At 41.4% G+C, this 25,709-nt stretch overlaps 2 protein-coding genes across 3 annotated transcripts in view; one reads left to right on the top strand and one right to left on the bottom strand.

Moving 5' to 3' along the window:
• LOC105471132 (erythrocyte membrane protein band 4.1 like 4A) overlaps nucleotides 1-13,211 on the bottom strand; it is a 258,637-nt gene extending 245,426 nt beyond the window's left edge. Inside the window, exons 1-2 of one of the 2 annotated variants that reach the window (XM_024789518.2) lie at nucleotides 12,929-13,211; nucleotides 12,113-12,534 (exon numbers count right to left, since the gene is read on the bottom strand). In XM_024789518.2, the coding sequence (XP_024645286.1) occupies nucleotides 12,113-12,211 (99 nt within the window). In that variant the 5' untranslated portion in view covers nucleotides 12,212-12,534; nucleotides 12,929-13,211. Of the gene's footprint in view, nucleotides 1-12,112; nucleotides 12,755-12,928 lie in introns of those variants that run through there. The other variant, XR_011624793.1, reaches the window with a different exon arrangement.
• LOC105471146 (collagen alpha-1(I) chain-like) lies at nucleotides 12,210-14,137 on the top strand. The gene has a single exon (XM_071099193.1). The coding sequence runs from the start codon at nucleotides 12,210-12,212 to the stop codon at nucleotides 13,614-13,616; it is 1,407 nt and encodes a 468-aa protein (XP_070955294.1). The 3' UTR covers nucleotides 13,617-14,137.
• Nucleotides 14,138-25,709: the final 11,572 nt, after the last annotated feature.

Raw genomic sequence — 25,709 nt, 5'->3', positions numbered from 1 at the left:
CTTAATTTAAGGGCTGGGGGTGGGGAAAAGGGAAGTGGGGAGTTAGAAGTATGGGAGGTGATGGGATTGGCAGTGAATCTACATGATGTTCAGTAAATTCTGACTTCTGACTCTATAACCAGTTCTCAGTTCTTCCCTTCCATGCTACAAAGACACGGAGTGGTTCAGTGGTGTGACCAACAAACTACAGCAGAAATGACAGGAGGTTATAAAAGACTGTGGCACCAAAAAAAAAAAACAAAAAAAAAACAAAAAAAAAAAAAAACCAGGAGAAAAACCAGAACGAAGAGTCTAGGCCCATGTGCTAAGGTCTCTGTTCCCTCTCCTGTAGAAAGTGTGGGCTGGATTAGATGACTCCAAATGTCCATGTCCAGCCTAACTTTCCATCATAACTGAAATCCAGTCTGTCATAATTATGCCAGCTCTTCCACGCTCTTGCCCTGGCATTGTAGGTAGCATCGTGGGGCTGAATTAACTGAGGATATGGGACTGCACGCAGCTTTGGTGCAGAGGATCAGACAGTAGAACTACTGGGCAAAAGCATGAGAGGCTGACAGGAAAAAGCAGTGACAAGCAGAAACGAGTTCGTGTGAAAGATTTTTGCGATGCTATGACATTATCTAGATTCTGAACGCTTGAGATTCTCTTGACAAAGGGAGCTGTAGTTCACACATTTATTGAGATTTTTCAAGTGTTTGAATACTACTGACTTTTAAAATGTGCAATCCAGAAAAGACTGTAAAGCTTATATTATGCCAGTTTTGATACCACTAAGATTTGCCACAATTTCCCTCAGTCATAGAGGATTGTAGTCCAATTCCACAAAGCCACAGCTGCTCCAAAGGCCTTAACCTACAATCCTGCTAGAAATCCCCAAAGTTCAAGGTTGAAAGGAAGTCATGGAGGTGGGAAGGGTGTGTGTGTTCAGAGGCAGTCTTCCAGCTGTCTACATTATTTCCTGCAAGGACAGCAGCACACATTGCACTCTAACACCTGCTAAATATGTTTCAAGATAATAGATGAAAATCCATGCATATTTAAATGACATTAACATCTTTACCTGTCAAACCTACCAAAAAATTATTCATAAAACCTATGCAAATACCCTTTTTTCCAGTCTTCCACCAAGTGATTTACAGAAAAAGCCTATAAGAACCAAAGGCAAATCCTTAACAGAACATAAATAACACTCAGAGCTTGTAGGGAAAAGTTTTGGAAATCTAAATATTCAAGCACAGTTTTAAGTTACAAAAGCAATAGCAGCAGCAGAACTAAAACAATCTTTCAATCAGTCTTTTGACAAATATTTACTGAGCACCGCCATGTGCCCGGCATCTTTCAGGTTCTTGAAGATTTAACAGTGGGCAAAATATACAGTGTCGCTGCTCCCAGGAAGTTTACAGGAAATTTTTCTCAAAAATATTAAATGTTTTAAACTAGGAGTGTTTTCTCTATTGAATTACCCACATCTACCTTACCAAGGAACTAGTAAAAATAAACAAGATGCATAAAGATAGTCATGTAGATCAATGGGATAGAATTGAGAGCCCAGAGATAACTCCTCACATTTACTGTTAATTGATTTTTTTTATAAGGGTGCCAAGACAATTCAATGGAAGAAAACACTCTTTTTAACTAATGGTGCTGGGACATGTGCAAATGAAGAATGGGTCATAGACCTAAATGTAAGACCTAGGCTATAAAAATCTTAAAAGCAAACATAAGAGTAAATCTTCAGGCCTTAGGTTAGGCAATGGTTTCTCAGATATGACGCCAAAAGCACAAGCAACAAAGGAAAAAATATAGGTAAGTTGGACTTCATCAAAATCATAAATTTGTGGGTATATAAGGAACCCTTCAGAAAGTATAAAGATGACCCAAATGGGAGAAAATATCTGCAAATTAAACATCTGATAATAAACTTGCATTTAGAATTTTTAAATTCTTATACTCAAAAAGACAAACCAGTTTTTAAAACTGGCAAACAATGTAAATAGACACTTCTCCCAAAAAGATATACAAATGACCAATACAGCCAGGTACGGTAGCTCATGCCTGTAATCCCAACATTTTGGGAGAATCAGTTGAGGCCAGGACTTCAAACAAGACTGGGCAACATGGCGAGACCCCATCTCAAGAAAAAAAGAAGTCCAATAAGCACAAGAAAAGATGCTCAACATCATTAGTCACCAGAGAAAAATGCAAATGAACACAGTAAGATGCTACTTCACACCCAATAGGATAACAATTTAAAAAAAGACAGATTTATAACAAGTGCTGGTGAGAATGCGGAGAAATTAGAACCCTTATACAAAATGATGAAGTCATGGTGGAAAACAGTTTGGAAGCTCCTCAAACTGTTAAACTTTATGACCCAGCAACTCCAGTCTTAGGTATATACACAAGAGAAATTAAAGCATTATTAAATTAAATGAGAACATGTCTATACAAAAACTTGTACATGATTCTTCATAGCATTATTTGTAATAGCCAAACAGTGTAAAGAACCCAAAAGACCATCAACGGATGAAATAAATATAGTATATCCATACAATGGAATATTATTCAGCAATAAAGTGACAAAGTACTGATACGTGCTACGTTGTAAATGAATCTTGAAAACATTATTTCAAGTGAAGGAAAACAGTCACAAAAGACTATATATCATATGAACCCTTTTATATGAAATGTCCAGAATACACAAAACTATAGTGACAGAAAGATTAGTGGTTACATAGTGGTGGGGGTGGGGGATGGAAGGTTGGAAGGAAATGGAGAGTGGTTTGCAGTTTCTTTCTTCAGGGATGAAAATCTTATAAAATTGATTGTGGTGATGGTTGCACAATTCCATAAACATAAGAAAAACCACTGAATTGGACTGTTTAAATGGGTAAATTGTACAGTATAGAAGTTTTTTAAAATTAAGAAATTGAGTCATGCAAGTATACCTAGAACACCTAGAAAAAGGAAAGGAGAGAGATGCTTTCTCTTTCTCAGATTAATTAGTTTATGTCAACATAAAGGTACTTTTTCTTATTCAGATTAATTCAACACTTATTCACTGATGCCTACTACTCCTTAGGAACTAGGCTTGACTGGGAATCCCATAAAAAAGACCTAGTTCTCTCCCTCAAGGCTTTCCGTCCCTAATAACAGCTGCTAGCACTCACCAGGAAAGGAGCTAAGGGTTTCATGTATAGCATCCCAGGATAAGGTGGAGAGCCTTACCCTTATTACTGATAAGAAAGCCAACTCAAAGAGGGTGATTTGGTCACGTTCACAGCACTAACCAACAGGAGGGAGACTCAAAGCCAGATTTATCTATGACAAAAGCCTATGCCCTCTTCATCTCACTGTATTCCTCCCAGGTCGAGGTGGGCAGGAAAGTACAGAAAGTACTGCAATGAAATGCAGTCTGGATTAGGGTCAGAAGAGGGTCTCTCCAGCTCCCCACCAAGAAGAAGTCTTCAAAAAAGAAAAGTGAAACCTAGGCAGAACTCTGCTTAATGAGGGCTGATATTTCACTCAAACAAAAGGAGGTGGGCGGGGCTTTCTACACAGAGGAAAAGGTGAGAGGGAATGTGGAGAATTCAGAGACTAGGAAGCAGCTCCGTCTGCCTAGAGTATCAGACAGTTCTGAGGAAATGGTGGTAGAAGGAATAGAAAGGAGGTTACTGCCACCCCCAGCTAGGAATTTAACCCAAGCACAGAGGCTGACTAGACATTAAAGTATTCTAGGCAGGAGGCAAAAAAGACCACTCTAGATGCAGGTGGTTAATGCTGGAGGTAGGGACCTTGCAGGGATTATGAGGCCCTGCAAATTGTCCAGTTGAGAATTGAGAAGGGCCTGAATTTGTGCAGCAGCAATGAAAACGGGGAAAAGAAACAATTTGGAAGAAGTTTAGAAGGTGAGAATTCCAAGACCTGGAAGGATGTGGAAACGTAAGGATCCTGACCCAAGAGGTAGAGGGGACTGATGGTGGCAACAGCACCCACAACTCTTCTCCTTCCTTCCTGAGCCCCTCCCCCATGTAGCCACTGGCCTCAGGGAAACTGACTCCACTCCCACCCAGCTTCAGGAAAGACCCTTTATTCTACAGGTGATCCCATTGCCCTTATCGCCCAAGAATGGCGATGAAACTCATTCTAGCTAAAAGACTCAAGGGAAGTCTGCTGGAGGACTTCAGGAGAAAGCCTTTGTCCAAGAAAAGACTGCTTCTATTACTGTCCTACATATTGCCATATACAAATATCACCTCCTCGTCTCTAGAATTTGGCCACTGCTACAGCCTGAGGATGGCACTGACTCCAAGATGGCAGAGCAAGGATGAAATGAGAGAAGCTGGGACCTTGATGTCACTGACCTGCCCTGAACCTCCTTTCCTTGCCCCTGGATTCCCTGAGAGGTGAGCTAATAAACGTCCTCATGTTCAAGCAGTTTGCAGTGGGACCTCCATAACTGGTGACCAAAGCATCTTTACTGATAAGAGTGTGAGATCATTCATCAAACTCGGAAGCACAGGAAGATAAGCAGATCTAGAGGAGGGTAGTGATGGCAGGCTTAGGCATCTAGTGCAGAATCTAGTAAGCGATCAGAATCCAGAAAATAAGGAAGCTGGGACTACAGGTACAGATGTGAAGTTTCAGCATTCCACATCTGAATGGAATGGTTGAGGCAATGTGAGTAGATGCACAACTGGAACATGATACTATTTCTCCTACAGACAGATCTGACAAATATCTATGAATATCAAACCACCACTGCTCTCCCACTTCTAACAACCACTCATACCCCTCAGAGAACCTGTGCCACCTTAGGCAGGGGTGGCAGACATTCAATATCCCAAACTGAAATTCAGAAATAAATATATTCATAAATAATATATCATACATAGTAATAGCTATCATTTATTGAGCACCTTTTGTCCAATGTACCTAAAATTCTTTCCTCAAATTCTCACAGTCATCCTATGGGGCAGATATCATGCCCCTCAGCTTACAGATGAGGAAACTGGGGCTAGCAAAAGAAAAATCACTTGTCCAATCACAAAGCCAGTAATTATGAGGCAGACCAGGATTTGACTGAACACAGGACAGGGAGCAGGAAGGAGAAAGACTGATGGTGACCATACAGCACTCCTATTAGGAGGCTGGTCCAGGTGGAAGGGCCAAACTAAGTCAGGAGCAGTGAGGATGGCAGAGAAAAACCAATTTTTGACAAGTCACAATTAAGGCAGCAGAGGTTCCAAGCCTGCTTCTCAAACACAGGTCTGATGAAGCTGAAGGTGGGACCTGAGTGATTTAACAACTCAAATGGTCTCTGTGGGCTAGCTCAACAACCTGACCCTCACTCATCCACGCCACTGTTCTCTAAACAAAGCACTTTCTAACCAACCTCTGAAACATCTTCCCCCCAAGCTGAGGACTCCGCATTACTAAATGCCCTTTCCCGAGGGCTCCAAAGGTGTCCCTAAACAATACGCTTTCCCCTCTGCAGTCTCGGTCCACTGATTCCTCCTTTGCCATCTGACCCTTTGGTTATTGTCTGTGTGAGCTATCGCTCAGCACTTCTCCGTTTTCCTTGCCTGCCCGTCTCTCTTGTTCTAACTTCCTCTTGGCATGTTTCAATATCCTGTGCTGGAAAACAAACTTCTCACACATTTTGGAAGGGCAGCAGGGCCCTTTGTGTCTTCAGCGATTATTAGGACAGCCTCCTGAGGAACTATTCCAGTCCTTGATGAATCTCTTTGCAAGAGTGTGTAGTTAGAGAAAGGGATTAACAATAGGCAGCATTAAGAAATAATGACTATTTCACTTAAAAAAGAACACAGGAAATACATGCATGGCTCAGAGGACATAGGAATGCAATCCACATATTTTAGAATGGTAGAGACACTCTAAATTGTACTTACAAGGTTTTTGAGTCACAAAGTAAACTGACTGGTTCCTGAATTTAGCACACTGAGTCTATGCCCAGGACATGTGATAACAGGTGCCTGTTTAATCTTAACATATGAAACGTGGAAACAAAACTTGTGGTGCAGAAACAAATGGTCGTTAGTCATCACAACCCAAAGCAGGATGACCAGGAGCAATATGCAGGAGCTTCAGATGTGATTAAAATTGTCAAAGATAAAGCTGAACCAAAGTAGTCAATCTCAGAGAGGCAGGAGCCATAGATGCAGCCAGTTTGATCTCTGACTTGTCATGTTTACAACAGGCCTACAGACAAATGCACTTTGCATCAGAATGAAAAATATAATTTTTTCATAAAAACTCAGTATTTAAAGTATTTACGTCATCTTTTCCACTATGCCTTAGAGCAGTGTCAGATTAGGTTTATACAGCTTCAAGAGTAAGACAGGTGTTTCAGCAAGATTAAAAATTACAGTACTGGTTCACAATAGCATAAACCCCCACTGTCAAACCAACCAACACGGTTCTCAGACAGTTTCAAGAATAGGAGACAAGGAAGAAAAGTCACTAAAGTGTGAGGATCTATTTTCCATTCGGGAAATATGCTCTTCTTCCGAAAGACTCAGGTTGGAAGGGGAGCACTAAATTTAAAAGAGAAAGACCTGGTACTTACAAAATACAAAAATGGTGTGATTCATGTTTTCTGAAATAGCTGCTAGTAGTCAGCTTTTCAATGTACTGCATGCATTCAGTCCACTGCACCAGCTCATTTTCTACCCATTATGAATATAAAAATTAGAGTATCTTGGCAACAGATTTTTCACAGTGAGATTCACTTTATTCTAGGGTCTTTTCTAGTAAAAATAAAATGGCAAAGGAACCCCATTATCTAGAAGATTTTCAATATAGCCTATTTCAGCTGTAACACTCCACTCATTCTTCTACCAAATTACAGTTAATAAGCATCTACTACATGAAGTATACAGCTCTGACTCCCGGGGATCACAGGTAGGGGCTCACAGGCTGCTGGAGACAGATGTGTCCAGAAATAATGCATGCAATGTGACAGATGCTGTAACGGGGATGTGTGAGGCACAAACAGGCACCTATCTCTGCTTGGTCAGGCAGAAGTGAAGGCTGCCTAGCAGATGGGACACTTGATTCAAGGATGGTTCAGATAAGGATGTGTTTAGGGAAAGACAAAAGGGTAAACTAATCAGCAGGAATCTCATGCATAAAGTCTCAAAACAATCTGGAATATTTGGGAAACTGTGAGCAGTTTCTACATACCTAGAGGGCAAGTCACTTGGACTGGCAGGGCTAGATCAGGTAGAGTGCTAAGTCAAACAATGAAGTTTGGACTTTATCTCTAGGAAGGAATGAGCTACTACAACAAGAAGAGAAGAGGAGGAAAGGTGGAATAAAGTTAAAATTTTCTGTGTGCTTTTCACGTGCAAGACAGCATGAATGTAGAAGGTGAATACTATATATCATTCCTCTTCATTTTATAGACAGGGAAACTGAAACTCAGAGAAGACACAGCTAGTAAGTAATTGGCAGTGCCAAAATTTAAACCTAGGTAATCTGACTTCAGAGCCTATGCTTTTAATCATTGCAGGTACTGTTCTGTGTATAAAGATATGAAGCAAGTGTAAAGATACTTGAATATGAAGCAAGATAAAGATACCATATTGTTTTCACTGAATATGAGGTAAACAACTCACCATTCCAAAAGAGAGGGGGGGAAAAGAAAAAATAGAAGGCATCTAAAAGTTACCCTGCATTCAATGTTGAACCTGTGCACCAAAGACATAAGAACAAAGGAAGTTGCTATCCTCTATGACAGTGGTTCTCAACAGAGGGTGATTATACCCATCAGGGAACATCTGGCAACATGGGGGGACATTTTTGATTGTCATTATTGGAAAAGAGGTGCCACACATCTGGTAAGAGGAGGCAGGGAATGCTGCTAAGTATCCTACAAGAGACAGGATAAACTCCCACAGGGAGTTCAAGGTAGTTCAAGCTTACCAATATAGAATTCAAGAACACACACAGTAACTGGACTGCAAAAAGTGTAGTTCACTATCAACCAAGAATACCAGAAGCACCTAGGGAGGGACAGCCATAAGCTGTTGGAGGTAACAATGCTTTCCCCCTTAAACAGTTATTAAATCACATTCAAGTCATGGATGATAAAAGGTATTTTTAATTTTTTTTTTCAAAAAATAACTTCTTGTAAAATTGAGGGGCTATTTATACACAGTTCATTTTATGCCAAAAGATATGAGTATTCACTTATAAACTTAACATAATTGCTTTTCATTTTTTTCCCAATCTTCTGAGATATTTTATTCATTAGTCCAAAGTGAATGAAAATTGTAATTTTTGGTAAGTGAGATGCACAGAATTTAAGCCCTTGCCTTATGATTGTTTTTCTAGCTTATTAGGAAATTTCCGATCAAAGCATGGAAACTCACGGTATTTCCTCACGAACCTCAGGATGATTGGGAAGTAACATTATTTAGTAGTTAATGGATGAACTATACACTTTAACTGGGCAAAATGTATGGTACACCTTAACAAAGCCATTTAAAAGAAGTTAATGGAATCTTCATCTTACTGTCATATTGGTTTCATTAGTTTAGTCAATACTTATAGGGAAAAATGAGCACCTAAACATTCATCACACTACTCAGAGGACTAAAATCTTGCCAAAATGAAAATACTAATCTATTTCATATTTGTAGCAGCAATTTTGAGAATTAAATTTATAATCAAATCTTGTGACTTTTGCTTTCCTGAAAATGTTTTGCTAACCAAATGAAAACCCAGAAAAGTAGTCTGAGCCACATTCAAGTTTTGCTAAGAGAACAAAGAGAACGTTATCTACCTCCCTCAGCACAGAGAACTAGAAAGGACACAACAAAAGCTTCCCAGAACAAACATTACTCTAACAACAGAGACCAACCATAGCAGAAATCCTTACTTGAATAAACAGAGATAGCAGCAAAAGACAAACAGCTAAAACCTATTGTAGGGCTCAACACACAACCAATAGCTTTCAGTTTATATAAACTTGAGTTTGTAAATCTCGGATAAGGTTCAAACTGTGAACTGCATGAATAAGACTTTCTGCTATCAAGGTGAGGTTGTCCCTAAAGCAAGTAAAAAAGGCAAATACCTCCCCGTAACATTAACAGGGATACAAAGATACTGTGTTTTATTTTTCTGGTATTTTTTTAACAGAAAATTATTTTCCATTTAAATGGAAATTAAATGGAAATAAAATTATTTTCCATTTAAATGATATTCATCTTACCATATAAGATGAGTAACTGTTATCTTCAGGCTGAAACACTTTTCACGGTGACACATTAATTTTTCTTCTAACATTGATGAAAAACTTATCTAAGTTGTAGAAAAATCACTTCATAACTAACTTTTCTATTTGTAATTTGGTGCTTAAACAAATCCAAAGAATGTTTTTCAAAATGACACACAGAGAAAATGTTTACCAAGATTCTCTCATACTTCTTCCACCTTAACTTGCTATAATTAATCTTTTCTAATTCACAGTGCATTATTTTAACAGTAACATAAGTAAATTCTCAACTAACCATTTAGGAATCAGTAAAATTATTTCTACTAAGAAATGAAATGTGTGCATAATTTTAATGTAAAATTAGCCATCTTCATCTAAGATAGAATAGGAAAAAGAGTAATCACAAAATAAATGTTAGGAAATGCTTTTGAAAAATAGAGATTTTTCTAGTTAATTTCAGAGAAAAGTAGGCTAATTGATGTTGCCTAATTTTGACTTTAATTAGTGGTAATCAAAATTACCAAGTATACTATCTCAAGGAAAAACACCATAATGGTAGCTATTGGCTATTAACTTTGAAGTAACTGTTTACTTTTTCATTTACGAACTAAAGTTGGAGTTAATTTTATGTAATTAATGCAATATACATCAATTGTACCTATGCACCATAATACATGAAGGTTAGGAAAAAGTTTTTAAAAATGTCCAGTAAGTACAGAATATACACATGTTCATCCAATGTTTGAATACCATCTACATGCAAGATGTTTTTTCATACATACCACTTACAAATATGCAAATATATTTAATTTAGTACATGCCAAGGGTAGGTAGGTGTTTAACACATACACTTTTAAGGTAGCATAGAAGATAATGTGGTTAGCTTTAGCAGACATCTGCGTTACACACATGGCCATCAAAATAATTGTGGCATGCTTTTGTGACAAGGACAGAGGCCAAGACTGTTGTTAAATGATTATTTCCAACAAAAGCCTGCTTAAATTATTGTTTAGTTATATAGCCCATATCCAAAATAACAGTATTACATAGTTGCTGTTGCCTTTGAATCACTCACCAATTTTCAGCCTATTTGTAAAACAAGATAAGCACCATTGGATTATAAAAAATAATTATGGATCAGGATTTTTGATTCATGTTTCTTTGACAAAATTATTCCATTTGATCCCAAGTCTTGGCTGCTCTCTTGACAGAATAATGTACATGCTCTACAGCTGACAGGCATGACTTTCATGATTAAATAGGAAGCTCACATTCCAGATGACTTTAGACTCCAGATAATTTAGACTTTGCACTTCAAAAAGATTTCCTTGTTGTCTTGGTATCTGATCATCAGTTACCTTTTTTCTAACTGTTTCTATCTCAACACCATAAAGAATCTATATATTATCTAGAATTTAGAATGTTTTTGTGATTTTTGCCTATTTTGTTCATACAGTACACCAAAGAATGTTACATCATCTTGTAAGTTATATTTTCCTGACTTCATTGGGCGGGTGAGAGGAGAAATATTTTGGAACATAAAGAAAAGTTAAAAATACAAAAGGTACACCCTCCCCCAAAAGAGTCTATTTTATTGGTCTTGAAAGGAAATACTATTTGAGAATAGAACTGAATTTTGCTCATTATAATTACTGGGGAACTAATATTCAAAACAATCCCCTAAAGGAAAGGGTTAACAATCCTGTAGCTTTAACTGATTATTTTTGCTCCTTTCTCCTGCAAAAGAATTACACCTATGAAATTGGAATTCTGTACACTAAGAATGGCAACACCAACGCTGAAACTTTTAGCCAGGAATAGTTATCCTAGTGTGCATAAAACTATGTAAAAACTGATTCACAAAAGGAAATGCCCAGGGCCTACCCCATTATGATTAACTTCTGACTTGAAGAGACTAAGAGAGGATACTTGGCAGCCTGAACTCGATTTCTCAGAAAGCCAGCTCTATCAGAGCGGGGGGCGGTTTCCCTTCGTCAGATTCAGCTGCTGCCTTATCTAAAACGCCTTAGTGATTTAAAACTGAAAGAGAAAGGTAAACAAAACAACAAAACGCTCCGGATTTACACCTCGTTTAGGTAGTTAACATTGTTGCAAGAGCAAAACAAGCACGCAGGCGCAAAGGTCAGGTTGCCACTACAAACACAAGTACCTTCTCATCAAATGTAAGGAAGAGGATCTCTGCGAGCTTGGCTGCCTTTTTGTTTGGGTTCTCTAGGTTAATGTAGTGATTGCATTTTAATGACCCACAAACAGGAGCAAAGTTATTACTGGGTCGCTTTGAAAGATGTTTACTTAAATCTGAGGATAAACCCAGGTCGCTCTAGAAAGGGAAAATACTTTCCGTCCAAATGTAGCATTACCCAACTACAAACCCACGCAAAACAATCACAATGACCCATTAGTGTGTTTCACGGAGTGAACTAGTTCACTTCCCTAATCACACTGTCAAGGAAAATGCCTTCAACAAAGCCGAGGGAAACCATGCCTTCCACACTGTGGTGGGAAGCAGCCGGTATAACCCATTCTGCCCCTCTTTGAGAGCTGCGGAGGACCCAGAGGCTTTTGGAGAAAACCGGTTTGGGGAAGAGTTTTGGGGTGCTGCTGGGAGTCGGTATGCTAAGTAACCTTTGAAACGTCAAACTCAACTTTGCTTTATGAAGAAACTCAAAGTTAACTCACCCTGGCACGTCCGCCCTCTCCCTGCGCGCAGAGGACAGCGGCCTCCCCTCCCCACCGCGCAGAGCCGTGGCCGCCGCCCTCGACCCACCGGTGACAGCCCTCAGACAAAGCGATGGACCCCCGCACCCGCCCTGCAGCCAACCCCCGGAACGCGCTCCCGGCCGCACCCACCTTGATGCCCTGCTGCTGGGTGGTAAGGGTTAACTTGGACTCATCCAGGAGCAAAACTTCGCAGTAAAATTCTTCCGGAACAGCGCAGAAACAGCCCATGTCGGTTGTGGCCGTCTCCAGTCAAGCGAGAAAGCTGCCACTGAGGCGCCCAGCCGCCCCCTCCACTCAAGCGCGATGCATTAATTTATTGTCCGCGCCGGGGCCAGGGCGAGAGGAGCAGCTCCCGGCCGGGTCCAGGGACGGGCCGCCGGGCCGCCCGGCAGGGCAGCAGCGAGAAGGGCGGAAAAACCCGGGAGAGTCAGCGCCCGGGAGCCGCCGGGGAAGCGCCTGCGGAACTGGGCGCGGAGGGCGGCGGCGCGTCCCCGCGCATCCTGAGGCTCTGGCTCCTCCGAAGGCGGGGGCGCGGGGCCCCTCCCGCAGTCCTGGGGACGACAAAAGTCTCCTGGCAGTGGGGGCAAGAGACCAGAAAAGGGAGGGACGGGAATTCGAGGGCCTCCCCGGCCTTAGAAGCCCCTGGAAGCGCTGCGGCTCCCTCCTACCGCACGGATTTGAGCGCGGCCCCGACGTCCCGGCCTCCGATCGGCCTGCGGAGTCCCCGGCGGGCGCGCACTTCCAGCCGCGACCCCGCCCCGCAGCCCCGGGTCAGGTCCGCCGAGTAAGGAGCGCTGGGCTTTTCTTTTGTGTCAGGAGCACCCACGACGCCTCGACCACGGGCGCAGGGGCACAGGCGAGGGTCGTCGCTCCGTCCGCTACCCCGTACCCAGCCGCGGGCGCTGAGGAGCCGGAAGAGGGGGGAAAGGGCAGCGGGCTCCTTACCCAGACCAGCGAGGGTAGATCAGCTTGCCGCGGGGTGTGGCTCCTGTCCGGGGACCCCCGAGCTGATTACGGGTGGCCTTGTGTAGCCAAGTTCAAGCTCTCCCTCCGGGAATGCCTGCGGCGGCGGCGCGGCGCAGCGCGGCTTCTTCAGGACATTCAGCAAAGCGGAGAGGCGGGGACCAGCGGGCGGAGGAGCGACGCCCCAGCTGGGAACGCGGCGGGCGGGCGGGGGGTGTTCCCTGGGCGCGCCAGGCCGCTGAGGCTCCGGGGAAAGTTCTCTTGGCCGCGCGATGGGTGGTGCCCCGGGCGGGAGCAGCCTAGGTGCATATGGGCCTGGCTCAGGCGTCTGCAAAATGCCCTGGAACGAAGCGGACGCCCCACTGCCCGGCACTGGCCGCGGCAGGGGAGCCCCTTCTGGGCGGGGTATCAGCTGGGGGCGGAGGGCGGGGCAGAGGTGGTCCCAGCGGCGAGGTGCCGGCAAGTCCACGCTGCAAAGCCGCACGCTGCCCCCAAGCCACGGGTCAGTCCAGCGCTCGCTGCGTCCGTTTCCCCGGGAGACCTGGAGGCTGGGTGGGGAGAAGACACGGTGCTGCTCGGACCCCACCGTTCGGCGGTCCCAATCCCACGCCTTCCGCGCGGTCGGCCGCGTCCAGGACTGAGGGGCACAATAGCTCTGAAGCTGCAGTGACCCCTGGTGGGTCCTGATGTCCGTGCACAGGCAGCCGAGGTTGAGCTGCGTAGGAGGCTGAGACCCGCTGGGCTTCGGAGCAGGTGCAATCTGTGCTCTCCAGCTGGGAACCAGCAGAAGTTAATGCGAGTCGCAGTTAGGGGAGAATTGAGGAGACGTCTCCCAGAAAGAAACCTCTATATTGAGTTTTAGAGTTAGAGCTTTCCCATCAGATGTAGAGTTGACAGTTTTGCTACTTGTTAGCTGGGTAGCCAAAGCTGAAAAAATTGCGTAAAACCTAGGACGTTAGCGCTTAAAACAAAACCAGGCTTCCGTGGCACAGTAGAAATGAAATGAACAATTGGTGACTTCGACGGAGTTTCGTCTCATAGTGATTTGCCACAAAGGAGCTTCTGTAGGAAACCTCGGCCTTCCCTGCTATTGTGACCCCATCCAAACACAGGATCAGCATAACCGCCAAACTGCAATATAAATTTCTGAACTTTACCTAGGCTGTGAATAAAACTCTTTTATCTTCTGAATTTTCTGTGAAATTGACGCAGGTTTTGAATTTCTCATCAAATTCCGTGTCCAGTTTTGTTTTACTGTCAAAGTCTTGCCTGACTTGCGAGGTGACACCTTACTATCCTAGATTTTAGCATTTCTGCTTGTGGAAGCTTTTCTTTTCTGTAATACAGTATTCCTGACACCAGTTACCAAATGTGACTGAAAGATGGCTTAACATTTTCATTCTTTACCTCGATATCCAACCGAGACACTTGAGGCTGCAAAAACAAAAGGTTCAAGCAATCATCTGTTCCCAGTTTTGAGTTTTGCTGTCACCTGTTTTTTGGCCCTTTGATTTGGTTTTTTTGCTTTCTGATTTTTGGTTTTGCTGTTGTTTGCTTTTTGTTTTTTTACCTCCAGTGGCAATGGGAAGGCTGAGGGTTTGGGGTGGGCAGGGATTCCGTTCCCCGCTTCTCATAAGGTAAGGTGTAAAGCCATAAGGTCCCATACATACGACACAACACTGTTTCCTGAATGAAGCATTTTCTTTTCCATTTCTTTATCGGAGACTGGAGAAAAAATTTATAATCTAACACAAAATTAGAGATTACTAGTGACAACAGGATTCCACAGAATTTCTAAAGACAGCTTTATTGCATATAATTTACATACAATACACTGCATAATTTTTAAGTATACAATTTGATAAGTTTTGACATGTGTGCACCCATGAACCTACCACCATAATCAAGCTAGTACACATTTTCATCCCTCCCTAAGGTTTCCTCCTGCACTTTGTCACTTTTCTTTCTTTTTTTTTTTTTTTTTCCCAGACCAAGTCTCGCTGTATTAGAGGGCAGTGGCGCGATCTCGCCTCACTACAACCTCCACCTGCTGGGTTCGAACATTTCTCCTGCCTCAGCCTCCCAAGTAGCTGGGACTACAGGAGCGCACCACCAAGCCGGGCATTTTTAGTAGAGACAAGGTTCCACCATGCTGGCCAGGCTGGTCTCGAACTCCTGACCTCATGATCCGCCCGCCTCAGCCTCCCAAAGTGCTGGGATTACAGGCGTGAGCCACCGCGCCCGGCCACTTTGTCATCTTTCACTCCCATTCCTCACCATGACTCACTTCCCAAGCAACCATAGATCTGCTTTCTGTCACCATCATTTAGCTACATTTTCTAGAGTTTAGTACCAATTGAATCATACAGTGTCAACTCTCCTTTTTGTCTGGTTTCACTCGGCACAATTATTTTGAGATTTAACCATGCTGTTGTGAATATAAATAGCTCATTTATTTTTATTGTTCAATAATATTCCATTGTATGTATATACCACAATTTGTTTTTTCATTCCTTTAGGTGGTTTCCAGTTTTTGACTGTTACAAATAAAGCTGCTATGATGATTTTATTAGTCAGCTCAGGCTGCTATAACAAAATACAGTAGACTGGATGGCTTAAACAACAGACATTTATTTTCTCACAGTTCTGGAGCCTGGAAGTTGAAGATTACTGTGCCATTATGGTCAATTTCTGGTGAGTTCTCTTCCTGACTTGAAGGAAGGCTGCAACTTACTGTGGGCTCACATGACATCTTTGTGTGCTTGCAGAGAGAAAGGGAAAGGGGAGAGGAATGGAAGGAGGAGAGAGGGAGAAAAGGAGGGTGAGAGAGAAATATAAGGAGGGTGGGGGAGAGAAAGACACCAAGATAGCATTCTCTGGGGTCGATTATTACAAGGACATTAATCCTTTGGTACCAGGGTTCTACTCAGGACCTCATTTAACCTTAATTGCCTCTTTATAGACCCTATCTCTAAACAGTCACATTGGGTTAGGGCTTCAACATATGAATTTTGAGGCAACACAATTCAGTCCATAGAAAGGATCCATGTCTTTATATGTACATGTGTGTTTGTGTCTTTTGTAATACAGACTAGATTGACTGGATCAGAAGATATACAACTGGCAAATAAACACATGGAAAGATGATCAACATCATTAGTCACTAGGAAAATGCAAATTAAAATCACCATCAGATACTACTAGAGACCTAATGGTTACCAAGCTACCATATCACTATGCTAAGTGTGGGTGAGGATGTGGTGCAATTTTTTTTTTTTTTTTTTTTTGAGACAGAGTCTCACTCTGTCACCCAGGCTGGAATGCAGTGGCACAATCTCAGCTCACTGCAATCTTCACCTCCCGAGTTCAAGCGATTCTTCTCTCTCAGCCTTCTGAGCAGCTGGGACTACAGGTGCGCGCCACCACGCCCAGCTAACTTTTGTGTTTTTAGTAGAGACGGGGTTTCACTATATCAGCCAGGCTGGTCTCAAACTCCTGACACCATGATCCACCAGCCTCGGCCTTCCAAAGTGCTGGAATCACGGATGTGAGCCACCGCACCTGGCCGGATGTGGAGCAATTTAAATTCTCATAATCCTGGAGTGCATGCAAGATGGTATAACCACTTTGGATAAGTTTTGTAGTTTCTTAAAAAGTTGTACATAGACCTTCCTTAAAATTTTGGAGGAAGACTTTCTCTGCCTATCCAGAGAAACAAATTAACAAGATGCTATTCAAACACTTTTTCCTAGGAAAATCATATCGTTTTCAACATGTGCATAATATAATATGCTCTATTTAAAGCTTTGCATCAAAGGTTTTGATCTCTTTTCAGTGATTTTTGTTTTAACATTTTGTTAAATGCTAAACATTAACATTTTGTCATGATAAGCCTAGGTAGATGAGTCAAATGGCAAATAAATTCAGAATAAACATAATTTCTACAGAAATATGCAGGGCTTCCATCTGTGAAAGACTGCAGGAATCCTCAATGTGGAAGAAGAAATTTCATTTTACATAAAACAGGCCCCCACCCCTTGCTGAAACATGTACTTCAAAATGCAAACCCAGAATTCTTTTTAAAGCACCATATTCTTTTTAGGAAGATGTATTTAAACAATCTTCTGTGATCTTTTTATAATCTTACATTTTCCAAACTTAAGAAAGTTAACTGTAATATGTAAAAGAAAAAAGCCTGTATTTATTGACAATAGATACATAAATAATTTAATTACGAACATACCTAAGAGCAACGCAGCAGAATCACCAGGGCTTGTTAAAACACTGATTTCTGGCCCTACCCCCAGGGTTTCTGATTTAGTAGTTATGGAATGGGACCGAAGAATCTGCTAATGCTGCAGATTGGCAAGCTGACTTTGAGAATCACTGCTCTGGAGATTATCTTTCAAAAAAAATAGTTGTTCCTAATTACCTATGAATAATTTGGGAAGAAGGCCATTCTTCACTAGTAGCCTCCCTGTTATTTTGCCTCATTCATCAAATTAATGCCTGTCAAAGAGAAAGTATTGAAGATCCTGCCAAGTAGATAACATCAGAAGGAGTAGTTATTAAGGGAAATATCCCTAATTTGGTCTCATCATACTACGGCTTAGTCTCTTTGGACACCTTACTTATTTTTATTTCTAATATAGTATGTGCCCAGGCACATCCAGTTTTTAAGACCATTCTGCCTCCTGACTCACTTCACATATAGGTATGTCATTAACCAGGTGTCTTCTAAGTACTGAGGCCTTAGATCCCATTTATTAGAATACCTCAAGGCTGTTAGCCATGTTTCAAGGGAAACCATCTCCCAAGAATTCCCTGCAATCTAAGCTGGTTCTTCATCCTTGTGATCTTCAAATAAATGTTCTTTGGGGTTTACTAAGAATTCTTATTTTGCACAGTTGTTAATCCTTGGTAGTGAATGCATTAATGTGGTTTGTATTTAGCAAAAATAGTTTGGAACTTTGAAACACCCTAGCTCCCCTTTCTTTTAAAAACACAAACAGACTTTCCTCTTGCACTATTATATAAGCTGCTGTTTTTTCAACCTCATTGCTTACCTTTAATAACTTTCCGGCCAGGCGTGGTGGCTCACGCCTGTAATCCCAGCACTTTGGGAGGCCGAGGTGGGCGGATCACAAGGTCAGGAGATCGAGACCATGGTGAAACCCCGTCTCTACTAAAAATAGAAAAAATTAGCCGGGCGCAGGGGCGGGCGCCTGTAGTCCCAGCTACTCGGGAGGCTGAGGCAGGAGAATGGCGTGAACCCGGGAGGCGGAGCTTGCAGTGAGCCGAGATTTGCAGTGAGCCGAGATTGCGCCACTGCACTCCAGCCTGGGCGACAGAGCGAGACTCCGTCTCAAAAAAAAAAAAACAAAAACAAAAAAAAAACAAAAAAAAAAAACTTTCCATGTCAGTGAATATATCTCCATTTCATCTTTCCTGGGTGTTCTATTATATGCATACACTATAATTAATTTAACAGCTCAAATTTGGCACTTAGATTGTTATAAAAATATAAACATGCTGTAGTAAATATTTTTACATGTATCTGTGTATACTATTTGATAAAGATGAATTCCTAGATGTTGAACTTGTGAATCAAAGTATATGCATATTTATTTATTGTAATTATGACAGATTACAATCCAGAAAGCCTGAATCAATGTACAGTTCCACCAACAATGTATCAAAATACCCACTTAACTCTACTCATGCCAATCTTTGAAATCTCTTTCAATCAAATAGGCAAAAGTCATTTTGTTATTTTAAAAACTAGAGAAAGTCTCCTAAAAGAACAGCTTCTATAATAATGCAAAGAGGAAAGTCCATTTTTGTTTGTTTTTAAAAAAAAGTTTGGAGCAAAGTTGAGTGACTCATGCCTGTAATCCCAGCACTTTGGGAGGCCAAGGCAAGAGGATTGCTTGAGCCTTGGAGGCAGAGGTTGCAGTAAGCCAAGATCGTGTCACTGCATTCCAGCCTGTGCAACAGAATGAGACCCTGTCTCAAAAAAAATGATTTTTTACAATGAGTATGGAATAATTTAAAATGAAAATAAATTCTTATATTAAACCAAAGAATCTGTCAAATTACCGGTTAATGAAATTGGCCTTCATTTAAAACTGGACTCCTGGCCGGGCGCGGTGGCTCAAGCCTGTAATCCCAGCACTTTGGGAGGCCGAGACGGGTGGATCACGAAGTCAGGAGATCGAGACCATCCTGGCTAACACGGTGAAACCCCGTCTCTACTAAAAAATACAAAAAAAAAAAAAAAAAAAAAAAAAGGATAAAACTGGACTCCTAAGTTGTAACCTAAGTTCCAATGTGTTGACTATTTTACCTGGTTCATGTGCTCCGGTTTGATCACTTATAGAAACTTTATTTGGTTAACATCAGCTTAGTAATAGGGGTATTAATCTACCTATAGAAATTTGAGGAAAATAATGGGGAAATTAGCTCTTATTATCTTGTAGTCATTTTTATTTTGAGTCAAACTAGCTGTGTGACCTTAAAGAAGTCATATCATCTCTCTGTACCTCAGCATGCTCCTCTATAAAATAAAAAACCTGGAGTATGTTGTGGCACCTCTAGATTGTCATGCCCAGCAGGCTGATTTTCCACCTCTTTCTTCTGGTAATGACACATTTCTCTTCCTTAAAGGTGGTACCTAGGGAAGGAGCATCCCAGTGCAACATCTGACAAAGAAACATCTGGAGATGATCTCTGAACTCATGTCTAGCCTTCTGATTAAGAAGTTGCCAAGAAAAACTAAAATAGTCATTTCCTCTGGGAAAGGGGCATGGGTGGTTTATGGACAAGCTAGAATTGAGACTTAACATTTCCCTGTATTTCTCTTTAGAATTCTGCATCCTATTATTCTATACAGGTGTTACCTAGTCATTAGGTAAATACATATTTGAAAATCATTATTGAAAAGACAAAGTAGAGTTCATAATCTCATCATTTTAAGGGCACTGTCTTAATCCCTTTGTGTTGTTATAAAGGAATATCTGAGTCTGGGTAATTTACAAAGAAAGATTTGTTTGGCCCATTTTCTGCAGATGGTACAAGAAGCATGGCACTAGCATCTGCTGAGCTTCTGGTGAGGGCCTCAGGCTCCTTCTACTCATGGTGGAAGGCAGAGGGGAGCCAGTGTGTAGAGATCACAGGAAGAGAAAGGAAGCAAGACGGAGAAGGGGGAGGTGCCAGGCTCTATTTAATGCCAGTTCTCCAGGGAAGTAATAGAGTAAGAACTCACTCACAAACCTCCAGCCAAGGGCATTAATCTATTCATGAGGGATCTGCCTCCATAACCCAAACACCGCCCATTAGGCCTCACATCTAATATTGGGGATCAAATTTCACCATGAGGTTTGGTGGGATCAAACACTCAAAGTATAGCAGACATGCATAAGCTAAGGACTGGAATTACATATGTTAAAATACCAACAGTGGTTATATCTATATGGCAGAACTGTGGGTAATTTTGGTTTTTTTTTTCTATGATTTTATTTATTTTTATATGTTTTTTCCCTGAACATTCCCTCCTGTGGTCAGACAAATCTTTTACATTTTAAGCATTAATCTTGTAAAATAAATATGTAAAATAAAGAACCTAATGATGCCTAATACATCGAAACTAGAAGGGAAAGTGTTGCCAGGAAAATCTCTACTAGCAACCATGTCACTAGACACAGAGCAGGTGCTCAATATATGGTCTGTGAGTCACTGACTTTTACCTCCTGAATCCTCATGTCCTTTCTCATTGAGAGCTGTTTTCCCAGCATAAGAGCCTCCTCTTCCTAAAACTCTTCTCTTCTGAAAACTTCCACCTGCTACCCCATTTTCATCTTGGTAGGTCCTACTTGATGCTCAGGTATCCACTTTGCTCTCCCTCTTCCAAGAAGCTCTCCCACCTCACAGGTCTAGACTGGGTCCCATGTACAATCATCTTCATAATTGCTGCCTCCTTACTAAACTGTAGGTCCTCGAAATCAGGGCCACATCTGACTTGTTCACTGTTGTATCCCAAGTACTTAGCATGGTCCTTGTCAGAGAGTAGATTCTCAATAAGTATGTGTTAAATGAGTGAGATTACCTGTACAAACTTCACCTCTGGCATGCTACATGCAGATTCCTTTTGAGCACACTCAACTGGTCTTTAGCTTGATTCCCTTCCATCGAACCCTTGCTTTGCCAGCTATTCATCTTAATCAAAAACAACTTTTGTTGATGGGATAATAAAGAGTTGCAGTAAGGACACAACGCATTGTTGTTGGTTGAAATATGCACTTTACCCGTGAAGCTTCTCATGGCCCTATGTATTAGTGGGTTCTATGAATGGCTGTTGGATCTCAGAAGTTTTGTGAGATATTCTCTTATTTTCTGTAAAAATTAACTCAGCTGAGCAATTGGGGCAATAGTAAGTCCTTCAGACCCTCCTTCTGCAAACTTACAGAGTTCACGTTCAAATTATATTGAATAATTGCTGAATGTGATGACAGATAGCACTTGAGCTGATGTGCAAGATGATGCTGATAAAAAGAGTTGTGCTAATCTGTTCCTTTAGAACAGCGATCCCCAACCTTTTTGGCACCAGGGATGGACTTCATGGAAGACAGTTTTTCCACAGACTTGGGGGTGGGAGGTGGTTTGGGATGATTGAAGTGCATTACATTTATCGTGCACTTCATTTCTATTATTACATTGTTATAACTCATCATAGTGTAGAATCAGTGGAAACCCTGAGCTTGTTTTCCTGCAACTGGATGGTGTGATTGGGGGTGATGGAAGATAGTGACACCTGAAGTGTATTGCTTATGTCCACTCTACTCCATAATCTCATTTTGGTTGCTGTCACTGCAGAAAACCTTGCTTCACAAAGATAGAATGTTGGAAATGGAAGGAAGCTTTTCAGTGCTTCTGTGGTAATCTCAGGATATTCCACTTTGACTTTAATCCAGAACGTATGGAGATTTGAAGTTGCCTCAAACATACTTTTAAGGCCACTGGAATTTGCAATCTCCAGCAGTTGATCTTCAAGCATGGACAAAGCTGATTCCCCTGGCTTATTCACAAATGGGTGATGGATCCATTCCTTCCCAGTCTGGGGGTCTTTTGTGGTTGGGAAGTAGTGCACAAACTCTGTTGAAAGCTGAGACAGGTGACCATGCACTAGCTGGGAGAAAGAAGGCTCTGGCTTGGTCTCTTTCACAACCTCTGCTAATGTTTGAAGCATGTCAGAAATCCCAATATTCATTCATCGCCCCCATCATTCCAGTTTGGCTTTGAATGCAGCCACTTTATCTGCCGACTCAAACACAGCTGTTGTTCTCCCCTGAAGTGACGGACTGAGTTCATTGAGCAGGTTGAATATGTCACACAAGTAAGCAAGTTTTGTGACCCATTTTGTGTCACTGAAATGTGCTGCCAGTAGTAAGTGCTTTTCTAAAAGAAATCTTTGGAGTGGGTCTCATAACTCAAAAATCTCTGGCCAGTGATCTACCTTGAGAAAGCCATCTCACTTCTGTGTATAACAGAAGATGTGTGTGCTCTGTATCCATTTCCTCCCAGAGCTGTGCAAAAAGACATAAGTTAAGGGCATGTAATTTAATGCCGTTGATAATTTCAGTCACATCCTGTAAAACATTAAGTTCAGGTGACATTTTTTTTTTTTTTTTTTGGCTAGCCAGCATTTCTCTATGGATGACACAGTGTGTAGATTCACATTCAGAAGCAACCTCTTTGACCCAAGTAGTGAAACCAGAAAGGCATCCAGTCATGGCAGCCTCTCTGTCCATGCTTATACCAGTGCAAAATGATCAATTCTCTTTTCCTGATATGTAATTCATATGGTTTGGCTCTGTGTCCCCACCTAAATTTCATCTTGTAGTCCCCATAATTCCTGCATATTATGGGAGGGACCCAGTGGGAGATGATTGAATCACGGGGGCAGGTCTTTCCCGTGCTGTTCTCATGACAGTGAGTGGTTCTCACGAGATCTGATGGTTTTAAAAACAGGAGTTTCTCTGCACAAGCTCTTATCTTGTCTGCCACCATGTGAGACATGCCTTTCACGTTCCACCATAATTGTGAGGCCTCCCCAGCCATATGGAACTGCAAGCCCATTAAATCTTTTATTTTGTAAATTGCGCAGTCTTGGGTATGTCTTTACCAGTGGCATGAAAACGAACTAATACAGTAATCATTCAAAGGCTTGAATAGTTCTGTAGCTGTGGCATTGGTTGGCAACAAAAGTGCACATAATATTCTCATGCACATCCTCTTGAGAAATATATCGCACAAAAACAAGCATTATTGCCTTGTCGTCAACATTGGTAGACTCGTCAACCTGAATTGTGTGCAACAGTGACTCATTAATCCTCTCGAACATTTGTGCCTCAATATCCTCAGCTATTTCATTCATTTGTCTAGTTGTGGCAATAGCCAAAAGAGGAACATACGCCACCTTTTGAACTGCAGCATCTCCTAAAAGTTCATGACTAACATCCTTAGTGGTGGGCAGGATCAGCTCTTCACCAATAGTAAAGGGCTTCTTAGTGTTAGTGATGTGGTTAGCCACTAAGAATGACGCTCTCAGTGCAGACGCATTTGATGAAGTGGTGGCCATCAGTAATTGCTTTTGTTCTTCCTGGTTTTTTTTTTTTTTTTTTTTAATTTGAAAAACTCCAAAGGCTTGTCTTTTAGTGCAGGGTGTTTGGTCTCCACATGGTGAAGCAGTTTTGAAGATTTCATGGCTCACTGAATATACAATTTCATGGCTCCACCACATATGCAAAGCAGGTCTAGAGAATGTAAATCACCTGTTGCAATCAACCTGTAAAAAGTAGGACTCTTGGTATTTTCTTTTAAATGCAGCTCTCTTTTTGTTTGCAGTCTTGGAGTCTTCTGCTGTCTTATCATTGGATCTTCTCCCTTTTCAAAGAAGCTCTCCAGTGACATTTGTTTTTCATTCATTTTGGCTAGAGTTAGCTTGTGGGCTTACTAAAACTGTGACTGAGACAAGTGTGCAGTACAGGAAAAAGGTGTGGGTGGAAGCGGTAAATAAAATAATGGGTGTGCCACACAAGGACTGAAATAAGTGTCAGATTCTGATTTAAAGCCTGCCATCAGATGCAGCTTAATTGTCACTTGCCATTCACTGATAGGGTTTTGATATGAGTCTACAAGCAATTGATTTATTATGGTCTCTGCATAGTGAAACTTCTCTGCTAATATTAATCTGTATTTGCAATTGCTCCTCTGTGCTAGCATCACTGCCTCAGCTCTACCTCAGATCATCAGGCATTAGCTTCCCATAAGGAGCACAACCTAAACCCCTTGCATGTTAACAAAAGAATTCGCACTCCTAATAGAATCTAATGCCACTGCTGATCTGACAGGAGGTAGAGCTCAGGCAGTAATGTGAGCAATGAAGAGTGGCTGTAAAAACAGATGCAGCTTTGCTTGCTCAACTGCCGCTCATCTCCTACTGTGTGGCCCGGTTCCTAATAGGGGTTGGGGACTTCTGTTTTAGAAGACTTGCTTCAGTTGCCCAAAACAAAGAGTGAACTCCAATCCTTCATTAAATCTAACTTTAGAGCATACTTTATTGATACCATGATTGCAGTTGTTGGGGATGACATTATAAAACAGTGGTAATACAATTCCATAGGACCCACAGCATGTAAAATCTGGAATTACCTTTAATGATCACCTAATCTCACTCTTTAATTATATTACAAATGAAATTATTGAGATACAAAGAAATAAAGCCTCTAGTTCTTGGCAGATTTGGGTTTCAACGTGGGACTTCTGTCCTTAAGTTTTTCTTCATTAAATTTTCTCATTTGTAAATCATGACTACTCATAACATAAGCCCCATCAAAACTCTAGGAAAGTATGATGTTAACTGCAGCTTTGTTGTATATACATGTAGCATACATATAGAAGTGTATATTTGAATATGCTTAGTCCAGGCTGTAGACAGGATAAAGCAATACTTAAGAGAGGAAATATATCCAATCATACCTAAATTACTATATTTCATTGGCTTTAAGATGCTATCAATTACATTAGTAACTGTTATTTTATTTACCACACTAAGAAAAATAAACACTGCCAATTAAATGAGGATACCAATTATAAGATGTGCCCCAATTTTAGAAATTTTAAAATGTAAAAAAAAAAAAGTCATCTTGAGAACTGGCTTAGTGTTAAGTAAGATGAATTTTTTTGCTAAAATAACTTGTTTAGTATTACTAATGTCTCCATACTTATACCACGTTCATCATGGGTAAAGGCAAGTGAAGGATATAAGCACAAATATTTTCATGTAGTGCATACATAGAGGAAAAAGTTATAGTTTTTTGAAATCAAATTATGTCAGGATGCTTTTGGAAACCCAACTCAAGCCAACATTTAAAATAAAAAGAGTTTATTGCCTCACTGACTACAAAATTCACAGTATCATCCCCGTACTGATTCCAATTTTCTGTGTCCTTTCACCTCAGTCACCTTCATGAACTACTTGAACTCAGCCTAGCCTCCCCTGAAGCAATCAGATGCTGGAGCAGTTCCAGGGCTCACATCTGCTCTCCACACCACACAGAGCTAAGGGAGCCACCCATCCTAACTTTCTTAATCTGAAGCCCAGAGTTCATGCTGATAGACCAGCTTCAGTCACGAGCAGTTCAGTGAAGTCATTAGGAGCACAGATTCCAGAGCCAGACTGCCTGAGTTAGGATCCCTCCCAGCT

This window comes from Macaca nemestrina, chromosome 6, assembly GCF_043159975.1.
Source record: "Macaca nemestrina isolate mMacNem1 chromosome 6, mMacNem.hap1, whole genome shotgun sequence".
In the NCBI taxonomy this organism is placed as follows: Eukaryota; Metazoa; Chordata; class Mammalia; order Primates; family Cercopithecidae; genus Macaca; species Macaca nemestrina.
Note: the sequence above shows the minus strand (reverse complement) of the source record. Positions and strands in the feature narration are given on the sequence as shown.